This window comes from Pogona vitticeps, chromosome 3, assembly GCF_051106095.1.
Source record: "Pogona vitticeps strain Pit_001003342236 chromosome 3, PviZW2.1, whole genome shotgun sequence".
Lineage (NCBI taxonomy): Eukaryota > Metazoa > Chordata > Lepidosauria > Squamata > Agamidae > Pogona > Pogona vitticeps.
The window spans coordinates 139,085,943-139,100,028 of record NC_135785.1 but is presented as its reverse complement, the minus strand read 5'-3'; the positions used below and the strand labels follow the sequence as shown (position 1 = coordinate 139,100,028).

General features: G+C 43.2%; 1 protein-coding gene across 2 annotated transcripts; it reads right to left on the bottom strand.

Annotated features, from left to right (window-relative positions):
- Positions 1-7,589: 7,589 nt before the first annotated feature.
- On the bottom strand, positions 7,590-13,210 carry LOC144588284 (uncharacterized). Of its 2 annotated transcripts, none has more exons than XR_013543779.1 (2): positions 7,784-13,210; positions 7,590-7,749 (listed from the first exon to the last, which is right to left on the bottom strand). XR_013543779.1 is itself a non-coding variant. In XM_078390754.1 (2 exons), the coding sequence occupies exon 2, from the start codon at positions 12,211-12,213 to the stop codon at positions 8,326-8,328; it is 3,888 nt and encodes a 1,295-aa protein (XP_078246880.1). In that variant the 5' UTR covers positions 12,214-12,901; positions 12,936-13,210; the 3' UTR covers positions 7,590-8,325. The 2 variants fall into 2 exon arrangements, 1 of the variants encoding a protein (XP_078246880.1); XM_078390754.1 differs by having other exon boundaries at positions 7,590-12,901; positions 12,936-13,210.
- Between the last annotated feature and the right edge of the window lie 876 nt (positions 13,211-14,086).

Genomic DNA, 14,086 nt, shown 5'->3' with positions numbered 1-14,086 from the left:
AGCTCTTTCAGGTCTAAATTGGTATCTGTTGTCAGAAATTGATAGGATGAAGGCAACAAAGAAAAAGAAAAGAAGAAAGAAAGAAACGTAATCCAAACAAGAAAGAGGTGCTTCTGATCATTTGAAAGTCAGATGAGGAAATAATGACTCAACCCAACCTGGATGGGATTACATTCTCCTGAAAACTCAGGTTTGTAGCTTGGGAGTACGCCTGGATTTATTCTAAAGCCTAGATGCTCAGATTTCAGCAGTGAAGAGTAGTGCATTTGCACAGTTGAAGCTTGTGTGTCAGCCATCACCACATCCTGTGGCAAAGAGTTTCACAGACTAACAACACGCTGGGTAAAGAAATATTTTCCTTTGTCTGTTCTCACTCTCCTAACACTCAATTTGAGTGGACGTCTTCTGGTTCTAACATTGTATGAGAGGGAAAAGAACTTCCCTCTATCCACTTTATCCATCCCCTGCATAATTTTATGCATCTCAATCATGTCCCCGCTCAGGAACCTTTTCTCTAGACTAAAGAGCCCCAAACACTGTAGTCTTTCCTCATAAGAGATGTGCCCCAGACCAGTAATCATTTTAGTCATTCTCTTATGCACCTTTCCCAGTTCCTCTATGTCTTTTTTGAGGTGCAATGACCAAAACCCCAGGTGCAGCCTTACCAGTATTTTGTACAATGGCATTATAACGTTGGCTGTTTTATTTTCAACCCCCTTTTAAATGATACCTAGCATGGAATTTGGCCTTCTTCACTGCTGCTGCACACTGGGTTGACACTTTCATCAAGCTGTCCAACAACACACCAATATCTCTTTCCTGATCCGTCAGACAGCTCAGAACCCATTAACTGATAACTAAAGTTTTGATTTTTTTTGCCCTAATGTACATTACTTTACATTTTCTTATATTGAAATGCATTTGCCATTTTGCCACCCATTCTCCCAGTTTGGATTCTTCTGGAGCTTTTTCACAATCCCTTCTGGCCTTCACCACCCAGAAAAGTTTCATGTCAGCTACAAACGTGGCCACTTCACTGCTTATCCCTGTCTCCAGGTCATTTATGAACAGGTTGAAAAGCACCAGTCCCAGGACAGATCTCTGGGGCACATCGCTCTTCACCTCTCTCCACTGTGAAAATTGCCCATTGACACCTCCTTTCTGGTTCCTAGTTCTTAACCAATTCTCAATCCATAAGAAGACCTGCTTTCTTATCCCCTGACTGTGGAGTTTTCTCAGTGGCCTTTGGTGAGGGACCGTGTCAAACGCCTTCTGAAAATCCAGATAGACAATATCCACTGGTTTGCCCACATCCACATGCCTGTTGACTTTTTCAAAGAATTCTAAAAGGTTTGTGAGGCAAAACTTACCCTTACAAAAGACATGCCGATTCTTCCCTCAGCAAGGCTTGTTCTTCTATGTGTTCTTGGATGAGGCTTTTCTACCATCTTCCCTGGAACAGACCTTAGGCTAACTGGCCTGTAGTTTTCTGGGTCCCCCCTCCTTCCCTTTTAAAAGACTGGTGTAACATGTACTATCCTCCAGTCCTCTGGCATTGTGGCCATTTTAAGGGACAAGCTGTATATTTTACTTAAGAGATCATCAACTTCATTCCTCAGTTCCATAATAACCCTTGGGTGGATGCCATCTGGGCCCAGTGATCCTCAATTTATCCATTAGGTCTAAAACATCCTCTCTTTTAACCTGTATCTGATTTAAATCATTAGTAGGAGGGGCCACTCGGTCAGTGAAATCTGCGCAAAGTCTTCTGTTCTGAAGACAGATGTGAAGAACTCATTTAATTTCTCTGCAATCTCCAAGTCACCCTTTACCTCTCCTTTACCTCCCTCAACACCCAGGGGACCAAACACATCTCTCATCATAAACTACCTCACAAAAAGTGCTATTAGGATATTGCAGTAGTTGGTTGAATGATGAGGTACTATTTCTGAAACTCCTGGGCAATAACATGCTTTCACTTGAATGAATGTTTTTGACTTGAGGAATCCTGTCAATATGCAAACACTTAATAACTTTTTTTCCCAGAAAAGAAGGTGGGCTAAGATATAATATAGCATTTCTGGCGTGTATGTTGCCAGTCTTTCCATGGCCAGCATTGCTCCCAATCTACTCACCAGTGTTGGCTACCAAACAAAGAGGACCATTTCTTTTATTATTAGGTAACATTTAAATTTAATCTTTTCTTCAATTTTTTTGAGGACAAAGTAATTATACATTTAAAAGATTAATTCAATGCTTAAAGGAAGAATGCAAAAAAGAAACATTAAACCCAAAGTACATTCAGTCTGCATTAAGATGCTCTTGAAAGCATTTCCAGTTACCATTGAGCAGTTGGTGTAGCCTAATTGGGAAATAACTCTTCATTTAACGGCAAATGTCTTATTTAGTGTGCAGCCCCTAGTGAGTCTCTTCTGCCAAAGCAGGTCTCAAGTCTTAAAGGAGAGAAGATTCAAAGACACATACTAATTAATTTGTCATATATTTGTACTAACGTTCTTTCAGAAAATCAAATTAGTCTTCTTTAGGAATCACAGCTGAAACAAAACCAAGTCATTCATTGTTTACCTTCATTCCAGGTTTTGCCCATCTGTGTCAGTGGCCTTACACTAGATCATTATCATGAGTGAATTAGTTAGCAACAAGGAACCTCTTCTTTTCTGCACTTGAAAGCCAAGGCTGGCTTGATCTCTTCTGCCACCTGAGGTGGGAAACAAGCCATCATGTCACCCCATCATGTGAAGCTACCCCCAACAGCCAGACAGCCACTCTACACCCCTCCTGTCATGTGATAGGGATGTAAAACTTGCAGCCTCTTCTTCTAATAGAGAAACCAAGAATCAGGGCAGAGGGACACTGTTCCTTAGAGAAAGATATAAAGGAAACATCATGGAATTTGTCAGAATTTCCTGGTAATTTTTTTTCCTGGAAGAAACATAAAAATATGCCACATTATTATAATTTCTGCATCCAATGACATTTTTACTGAGTAGGAATCATCTGGAAAAGGCAGAAGAAACACCCAGATTGTATAGGATTGTTAGAATTCCTGTACAGGATGCCATCATTCTTTTGCAGGATTCACAAGAAAGGTTAATCAACATAAGAGTTTTCCAGTTCCCTTCAAAGAACTAGTGCTAAGAAGAGAAAGTGAGACTGGATTGCAAATCCCGCCCAAACTGGAAGCCTGGAAATCTTGATAATATGGGGAGAGGTTTCAGTGGGGAAATTACTTGCTTACTTGCAATATCTAAATTTTAATAACGGAGATTCCCTAGACACTTATCACTTACAAGTCTACCTGAAAAGAAATGTACTTCCCTGACTACAGAAGGACAAGAGGGAAGGGGCCTATCTGGCTTCATTCCAAAGCCTGCGAGCAGCCACCTAGAAGACCCCTTTGTGTGTCCTCACCAAACAAGCTTCAGAAGGTGATGGAACTGTGAAGGGCCTCCCCAGGAGAACGCTCAGAGTGGTATAGATTTATCAGATGGGCGGGATATAAATCAAATAAATAAATAAATAAATATAAATAAATTAAAAGTCAAGTAAGCTCATATGAGCTGATATGAACCTTCAAGTAGCGTGGACCCAAACTATATAGGATTTTATATAAAATAACCAGGACTGTGAAATGGCCCCAGAAACAGACTGACGGTCGGTGAAGTTGTTGTAATAAGGGAGTTACATGTTATCTGCAACCAGTATCAGTCAGCACTCTAGCAGCTAGGACTTAAATAGTACTTAGTTGCACTTTAATCCAGAAACATTAACACAATTACAGAGGAGCACCAAACCCTGCCCTCTTCCTTGTCACTCTCCCCACATTACCAGTGCTACATATGTTTGAAGTGGAGAAGGATCTTGTTCAGATTTCCCAAGGATTAGTTGTAGAACCTACATATTATCAGATATTTCTCTCTAGACATGTCACTACTAGCATGAACAAAGACATTGGGGGTATGGGAGCAAGGGTAACCTCCTTGGATTACAAAACACCTGAATAGTGACTTACTCTCTCTGTTATATGTGGAAGGACTGGCTGAGTGAAAAGGACCCTGAGACTCAAACGTCCTCTGAACAGAGGATATCTCAGATTCAGTTTGTGATATTCATAGTCAAAACATCAGTATTTCTGGTGCTCCTCTTGGCCACCAGTATGAGCGCTCTAACTTATCTTCATATTGTTCAGTTTAACTACTGAAAATGAAAATGATCTCTTTTCAACTATAAAGCTCTTTCGAGGCTGCCCTTGGTCTTTCCAACAGGTAAGATATTCAGCCTAGGAAATCTTTACCTGTCATCATTTATCATGATCACTTTAATAGCATCTCCTGTTGACCGGATCATCTGGACTGCCTACTGCAAACCCTTTACTCTTTGCAGTCCATTAATTTTACAAATTTTAATTGTGAATATTTTTGACAGCTTTAATTTTCCAGAAATTCTGGTGTGAATCAAGAGGCAAGACTTTAAAGCAAAGCTGTAATTGCTCTGGGAAGTTTCACTGCATAGACTTTTTTTCTTTTCCTTTTCTTTTTTTGAGAGAGAAAGAAAGAGAGAGAAGAAGGAAATCATGTAAGCCATTGTAGGAGCTACAGACTGTAAATGGTTAGGCCAGTTACAACAAAGAACAGAAAATAGATTAGATATCCATGGTGGAATATGTTTATGGTTGGGAGTTCAATAATGAACTGGCTGGATAGCTCAATGGTTTAGGCATCTAGCTGCAGAGCCACAGGCTGTTAGTAGAGATGGACATGAACTGCCAGTTCAGTGACTCAGGCTGGTCTGTTTATCAGCCAAACAGGTGTTTTTCCATTCCCAGTCCTTCCTCCTCTGGCAGGCACCCACACAGGGGCAGCCCCAGAGAAGGTAGAACAGGGAAGCTGGGGCTCTGAGCGAGTGCTCACTGGAGAAGGTGGGGCTGGGAACTGCCAAACACATGTTTAGCCAATAAACAAACCAGCATGAAACATCAAACTGGTGGTTCAATTCTGTGGCGAACTACCTTGTGGCCCCTATTTATTTGGCCCTCACATAGGATCACACCCTTTTCCTTCATGCTGCCACCAGGTATTCTCCTAATACCAAATCATGTTATACACGTGTGCTGCCAACACTGAGGGTTATTGAACTTAGGAATCAGAGGTTTAATTAACAAATATTCTTTTATTGTCAAATAAATCATAAAGGTAAATCATGTGTTAACTGTATCAGGTATTAACATGGGTTGGATTAGGTGTTCAATCCCTTTTTTCCAAACTAATATGTACTTATAATCAGTATCTCTCTTATAGTGCTTATAATTTCATTCCTGCTTGTTTAATATTGTTTAACCTTCTCAATTCCCTCTCCTAACACTCTCAGCTCAATTCACTAACTCTCTCCTAACCCCTAACTGCCATTCCACATCTCCAACTGTCTCTCTCTCTAACTCCGCCCCTCCTGCCCTATCCTTGGTTCCTCCCTCTTGAGCTTCTGTGATGGACAGCAGAAATGACATCACCTGTTGGCATTTTGCTACAATCTCCATCTCTAGTTAATAGTTCAATTCCCCACTGTTTCTCTTGCGAGTACATCCAGCCTGTGTGGCCTTGGGCAATGTGCACAGTTCTGGGACACATCCAGAAAAGAATGGTAAACTACTTCTGAGTGCTCTCTATTTGGAAAGCCCTCAAAAGGGTCTCTGTACACCAGAACTGACTTGACAGCACATAATGATTATGATTAGGGATCTCAAAATCTGACAGTTTCATTCTCATTGAATTTCTTAGAATCCCATCAATATTCTGATCCTGTCCAATCTCCATATCAGGTTCTGATCCTTTTATTTTCTCTGACATTTAAATTTGTGCATATTTTGGAACACTCTGAACTTAATCTATGCACTTGAAATGTTTCTCTTCCTCCTTTTTGATGCATTTTTCTTATGGACTACACCATGTTTGTGCATGGATTCAAAACATACATTTTGGTCATATGTATTTATAACTCTAACAGGTAGATGGAGAAATATAACGTCTGTAGTCTCTTTCCATTGATGGGAAGCTAAAAGAAAAGTGCACACTTTTCTTATACTCTTCTAGACTAAAAATGCATTCTCCCTGTCTTTAAATTTGCACATAGGTCTGACACTTCAGTGAAGCACAGAACACAACTGCTTGCAGCCAACAAGGGAGCAAAATGATTCAGGAGGATGGAAACTGAGAGCCACACTTCTTTGAGAATGCATAGAGAAGGCACAGGCTTGCTTATCCCCAGAAAAAATAAGCAAGCCTGGCAGCCCACCTTGAGCTCATGTAGCAATGTAGTCTGTAGGCAAAATAGACTATAGACAAAAAGTCTGGGAATGGAGTTGCTACCAAATTTTTCCTCAAAGAAAATTATAAGAATGTACTTTCTTACTAGAAAATACTCAAGAAATTTCAAGCAAAGAAAGCTTCAACAACTGGCATATTTTTCTGGGGTTATATATATATTCTGCAGATATCTATTTTAAGTCAGAAACTCTACCAAATTTACAGAAGCTCACAAAATGCAAATTTGAAGCTCAGATACTAATCGTCTTAAAGTTGAAATAATGACAGAGGTGAAATCTTTTCTAGTATTGTGATACTGATACTTGCATACATATCTCTGGATTTTTATGCACACAATAAACCTTTTTTTTGTTGCTAAAATGTATTGGCATTATTTTGGAAATGGTAATATGATCAAATGATAAATTTCAAGGGGTTGCTAAATAAAAGCAGCAAATGATAAATTACTTTTCTCCTCACTTCTAGTGTCAAAGAAGAAATACGGATGAAAGAAACCTCATATCTACAGAGTCTGGAATGAAGACAAGTTTTGTTCTCTTGATTGGAACATCAGAAATGTAAGGCGATTGTAGGTGAAATAGTTAAGAGTAGAAACATAAAATAAACCATAATGAAAGGGACTACTGAAATTAACAAAGTGATGTGAATCTTTCAAGCCCAAAAAACAAAATGGTGACCAATTATCAGGATCTGGAATCTTGACCCTGGTAAGCATGAACCTATAACAAAACAGCAGAAAAAATATTCTTCAGTGGGGGAAAAGTTGTATGTACATTCTAAAGTGATCTGAAGACCAGTGCCCAATTCTCTAGATATCCCCGGCATATAGCTCAAAACAGCAGCTGAGGAGGCTGCTCCAATTCAGAATGAGTGGGTTCCGATTCGCCAGCCTACTATGGCCACCGATTCAAAGCCTTGGATGTAACTCTCCAAAATTGGAACTTAGTTAACAGTTTACCATCCATGTGAACAAATAAAGGGGTGGGTACCTTCCCTGCAAACCTAGGTAGGCCCACACTGCCTTAACCAGGCATACACTGTCAACAGAACAGTTGTGTAATGAAATGTAAGTTCGTTTACCCCTCTGGTTTGTTTTGGACCATCTCAAAAGCACTGTCACACTAGTGTCTATGAGAAATACATTAGACAGCATGAGACTGTGACAAACCCAGACCTACTGGGATCTGCCACACTTTCACTAAGCTGCCACCAACCATTCCCTTTAAGAAGTCACACAGACCAGAGATGGATTTTTCAAACAATAAAAAGAATAAGGTTTATTTTAAATACACACAGGGAAAAATAAACAATCAGGTGAATAAGATCAAGTAACGTGGCTTAGTTTCACTCATACATACATACAGTTTGGTTCACACAGAACCCTTAACTTGAAGCACAGACCCTGAACCTATCAGTTCTGGCTAACCAACAGACACCTGAACCTATCAGGTTGGTACTCTGACACACAGTAGTACCCTGTCTGACACACAGACTCCCACAACAGCTTCTTCTTCCCAGCTGCTGCTTCGTCACATCCCAGTGTCTCACTCAGTGTCTCCTAGCATCTCTCAGTGTGTGTCTCTCACCACACAGGCATCACATATTTATACAGTACAGCCCCTCCTCCTGATGTCCCGCCTTCCACTCCCCATAGGATGGAACTTTCCCTCCAAACCCATGACAGACAGGTAACATCAGTGCTGTATGTAACACCTCCCCTCTTTATAAGTTGTTTTGTAGGGGGAAAGCTAACGTGCTTTTCACCAAAAAACAACCTGAATAAAATACACAACAACAGTTATACATACCATATTATACTTACTCATACTTACATTCTAAGTTAACCATAGCAAATAGGCATTTAAACATCTACCATATACATTACATCAATTTACCTTTATTCATACAAACCAAATTCAAAACCAGGTACATTTAACTTTTTGTCACCAATATATACACATAGTCCATGTTTCTTTCGCCGTCTTCATTCTTCAGGTCTTCTTGATAAGGCGTCAGCAACACAGTTCACTGACCCTCTGACCACCTTCACTTCAAAGTCATAGTCCTGTAGGTTTAAAGCCCACCTCATAAGTTTGCTATTGTGGGTTTTCATTGTCTTTAACCATTGCAATGGTGAATGGTCAGTACACAGAATAAAATGTCTTCCCCAGATGTAAGGCTTGGCCTTCTGGATCGCGTAGACTATGGCCAAACACTCCTTCTCCACGGTTGCCAAATGTCTCTCACCTTTTTGAAGTTTCCTACTCAGGTAGGACACCGGATGCTGGTCACCCTTCTCATCCTCCTGGCACAGAACTGCTCCTACCCCGGTGTTAGACGCATCGGTGTAGATGATGAACTCCCGGTCGAAGTCTGGAGCCCGCAGGACTGGATAGTTGATTAACGCCTCCTTCAACCTCTGGAACGTCGCCTCACAGTCGCTGGTCCACGGGATGCGGTCATCAGCCGTCTTCCTCGTCAGATCGGTCAGCGGAGCCGCAATCTCGCTAAACCTCGGGATGAACTTTCTGTAGTAGCCCACCAACCCAAGAAATGATTTGACCTTTTTCTTGGTGTTGGGTCTAGGCCAATCACGCACAGCTTCTATTTTGGCCTCCAGGGGTTTTATCATTCCTCCCCCTACCATGTGACCCAAGTATTTTATTTCTGGGCTACCCAGCTGACACTTGCTGGCCTTTACTGTTAGCCCTGCTGCACTTAACCTCTGCAGCACTAACTCCAGGTGTATCAGGTGATCTTCCCAGGTATTACTGAAGATCCCTATGTCGTCGATGTAGGCCACTGTAAAGTCACTGAGCCCTGCCAAGGTCTGGTCCATCAGCCTTTGGAATGTGGCTGGTGCATTTCTGAGACCAAAGCTCAGGACTCGAAACTCATAGAGACCAAAAGGGCTGCAAAAGGCAGTCTTTTCTTGATCCCTGGGATCAATTCTTAATTGCCAATATCCCTTTACCAGGTCCAATGATGAGATGAACCGACAACCCCCTATGGTTTCAATCAGGTTGTCTAGCCTGGGCATTGGGTAGGCATCAGGAGTGGTTACACGGTTTAATTTCCTGTAATCAACACAAAACCTAATGCTCCCATCAGGCTTGTCCACAAGGACTATCGGAGAGGACCAAGGACTAGAAGAGGGGACGATTATGTTCTCCCTCAGCATCTCGTCCAGCTCCTTCCGCACCTTGTCCCTATAGGGTCCCGTTACTCGGTATGGGGATACTGCCTGCGGGGGTGCATCCCCTGTGTGGATCCGATGCATCACTCCCTTCACTATCCCCGGCTTGTTGGAAAACACCTGTTGGTATTTACTAAGCAGCATTTTTAGTTCTTGCTGCTGGTCTTGGGGGAGTGCAGGACTGATCTTTACCTCCTCTGGGTTGTATTTTACTTCCCCTCTACCCTCCCAGAAGGGTAATTCAGCTTCCCCACTCTCAGCTGCTTTTATCGCGAATAAAACCCTCTGTTCCCCTCTGTAGTAGGGTTTTAGGGCATTCACATGAACCACCCTCCTTGCTTGGTTCTCCTCCTGCTCTATTAGGTAGTTCAGGTCTGACATCTTGGAAATGACCCTATATGGTCCTGCCCATTTGAGCTGCAGTTTGTTCTCTCTGCAGGGCCTAAGCCAAAGCACTTCCTCCCCTGGGTCAAAGTGCCTCTCTCTAGCTTTGTGGTCATACCATGTTTTCTGTCTGACCTTCTGAGCTTGCAGGTTTTCTGCTGCCAGCTCTAGATTTCTCCTTAGGTCATTCATCAAGGTGTCTATGTAAGTCACAACGTCTTGTGGGTCATCCTGGGTGATCTGCTCCCAATTTTGTTTGAACAAATCAAGGGGCCCTTTCACCCCTAAGTGTGCAGCAAACATGTCAGAGTGACCCCTTTGTAAGATCATGGGGCGATACTTTTCAGGTACCACCAGCTGACTTCTGATCCCTTCTCCCCCTTTTGAGATATTCCTCAGGGTTTCTCTATATAAAATCCCCTTTTTCTCCAGAAATCTCTCTGGGGTTTCAGGTGTTAGCTGGGCGTCAGTCACCTGTTCAAAACACTTTTGGAGAGTGGCGTCTGCCTTTTGCTCCTGTCCAAATCTGCTGTCTGTGGTTAAGGTTTCCACCACAGCTTCTGAACTCCCCTCTGCTTCCGTCTCTGGCTCATCATTACCCCCCTGAACTGTCCCTGTGGTGGCTTGTGAGCGTGTAATCACTAGCACCCGTTTCACATGTTCAGCCAGGTCATTTCCCACGAGCACGGCTGCTGGCAGAGTCGATGAAATCGCTATCCGCCAATCTCCCCTCCAGCCTTGAAAGTTGACAGGTACCTCTGCTACTGGCAGAGAGATTACCTGCCCCTCAATCCCTGCCACCTTCATGCTCTCATTTGGGATTATAAACTCCCTAGGAATAATATCTGGATGGCACAGGGTTACCTGGGAACAAGTGTCCCGCAGCCCCCTATACTGACGGTCAAGTATTCCTACGTCCACCCCAGCTGTCTCAAACAACTGAGAATCTGTTTTCACCAGCAAGCAGTGCTTTACCTCTATAAGAGGACCATTTTCCTCAGCCTGATCAGCAGCGGTAGCTGTTCCAGACTGAGTAGCCATGGCAACAGGCTCCCTCAGTGACACTGAGCTTTGCTCTTTCTGGACACAGAACACAGTTTTTGGCTTGGTTCCACTAGACTCCTGAGGCACCATTCCTTTTAGCTGCTTCAATTTCTCACACTCTGAGATTAGATGACCCTTTCCCTGACAGAAATAACATTTTCTGGTGTATTTTGATTCTCTCTCATCTTGTTTTGATTTTCCCTCCAAAATCTGAGGTCTTGGTTTCATGTCTGAGGGCTTCCCTTCACCATGGGCCCCTCCCCCTTGCTGGCTTTTCCCTGGTCCCTGAGAGTACTTGCTGTAGGTTTCTTTGGGTTTACCTACAGATTTCCCCTCACCCAAGGGCTTTCTTATTTGGGAAATAAAATCTGCGATCTCTGCGGCTGCTGCCACAGACCTCGGTTTCCTTTCCCTCACCTGGAATTTCAATTCCCCATGCAGGACTGAATAGAACTGTTCCAGTGCTATCAAGTCTTTCAGCTGCTCATAGGTCTCTGTTCCCTCCTGCGATAGCCATTTCTCAAGCAGCCTCACCAATTGGGCCCCCACTTGGGTAAAAGTCTGTTCTGGTTTCTTGGTGAGGGACCTGAATCTTTGTCTCAGCTGTTCCGCATTTATCCCATGTCTTGCAAACACCAGTTTTTTAAACTCTGCAAAATCTTTCATCAGTTCCTCAGGCATCTCGGCATAGACCTCAGCCAGGCTACCACTGATTAAAGATCGCATGATGGTCATCTTCTCAGTTTCCCTCACTGAGAAGTCCACAAACGCTCTTTCCACTAAGGAAAAGAACACCTCGGGACAATCTCCCTTGTGGTACACAGGGAATTTCTTCAGGTCAGCCTTAGACAGTTGGCCTCCCTCAGAATCCCTATTGTTATTATTGTTCTGGTTCATCAGTTCCAATTTTTTTAATTCAAAGGCCATTCTTTCTTTTTCCAGAGCAATTTTCTCTCTCTCCCTCTCCATTTCCATTCTCTCTCTCTCTAATCTTTCTTCTCTTTCCAATCTCTCTATTTCAAATTGCCGCTGTTTCTCTCTTTCCCTTTCTTCTCTTTCCCTTTCCTCCATTTCAAATTGCCTCATCCTCAGTTCATGCTGTTGGGCTATGAGCAATTTTCTAAGTTCTGGGTTCTGCTCTCCTGTGCTGTCACCCTGCACTGAGCCAAATTCATCCTCAGAACCTTGGTCAATCTGGGGGTCTTTCACGTCACTCATTTCGGCCATCTGGCTTCGAGTCAAGGGCATAATCCCCCCTCAGAACAGGCTGCTTTAAAAAGTCAAGCCTCAAAATAAAACGACCACTTTTTTCCTTCTTGCCTCAGAACCAGCTCTCCCTAGAGATTGCTGCTGTTCTTCAGCACTAAACTTGCAACAGTATCGAGTCAGAGCCTACCCCCCTCTGCTGGGCCTCTCAGCTGGCAAGCTAGATCACTGTTACTACGCAGTTTTGCCTCAGCTTTTTCCCGCCAAAACTAGGCTGCCTCAGAGCACCTTAATCTAAGTCTCCCCAGTTGGCACGTTCTTCTACTAGCGCACCTCCCCGTGAGGTACACCTAGAAGATTACCTACGCGCCTCAGACTGTCCCTGAGTAGACCCCCCTTGCTCTGGGCACACCTGCCAAGGCTTTGCTGGACCGCTGGACAACTGGACCAGTCGTATCCCACCCGCTGGACACCAATCAATGTGACAAACCCAGACCTACTGGGATCTGCCACACTTTCACTAAGCTGCCACCAACCATTCCCTTTAAGAAGTCACACAGACCAGAGATGGATTTTTCAAACAATAAAAAGAATAAGGTTTATTTTAAATACACACAGGGAAAAATAAACAATCAGGTGAATAAGATCAAGTAACGTGGCTTAGTTTCACTCATACATACATACAGTTTGGTTCACACAGAACCCTTAACTTGAAGCACAGACCCTGAACCTATCAGTTCTGGCTAACCAACAGACACCTGAACCTATCAGGTTGGTACTCTGACACACAGTAGTACCCTGTCTGACACACAGACTCCCACAACAGCTTCTTCTTCCCAGCTGCTGCTTCGTCACATCCCAGTGTCTCACTCAGTGTCTCCTAGCATCTCTCAGTGTGTGTCTCTCACCACACAGGCATCACATATTTATACAGTACAGCCCCTCCTCCTGATGTCCCGCCTTCCACTCCCCATAGGATGGAACTTTCCCTCCAAACCCATGACAGACAGGTAACATCAGTGCTGTATGTAACAGAGACCACTCCTCAACAAGTTGCATTGAGATGTGATCACCAATGCACAATGCACCAAATAATGCCACTAGAGCAACCGAGTTAAATAAGGCAACTTCAAATCCATCCCTACATATCATAGGCCAACAACTGGTCATACAAATGAGAATGGTGGGGGAGAAGGGATACCTGCCATCTTTGGCAGCTCATCTCTCCCTCGTCCATCCCTCAATAATCTTGCAAATCCAAAAATTCCCTGTCATATCAGCCCAACCATGAACCTTTGCATAAAATGCTAGGGCAACATTCTCCTTTGAATGGACCTGGGTGCTAACCCTCTGATATGAAGTGCAACACAAAATTGCAAAAGATGGTCCAATGGAGCAGGCCAAACACACGACAGGCCACCTATAACCCAAAATTCCTGGAACCTGGCTCACACTGCTGCATAACTGTGACGTGTACTGGTTGCTATAGAAAACAGGATTGCCCTATCTACCTCACCATTGCAAGAAGTCACACCTCCACAGGACGAGCCTCAGGCTGGGTCAGCACATCTGGAGCTAAATGTACTAAACCTCCTGATCTGTTGGTGGGACAGGGCATCAGCTAGATAACTGTTCACACTGGAAAAGTGTTGCACAAAAAATAGAATGTTGTAACGTAGCCAATGGAGCATGAAGGCCTGCATTAAATTCATAACCCATGGTGATCTGGGGATGAATTCCAATAAAGTTAGGTCTCTGGTGACATCAAACTCATGCCATTCTTGTAGCTATTGCTCCAAACACAAATGTCACCTGAAATAAATGCCAAAACCTAATGACCCCACAGAATTTGTGTGCACCTGAAACTCAGGCCCCATTAGTAGCTCTGAGCACCAAAAAGACACCCCACTAAATT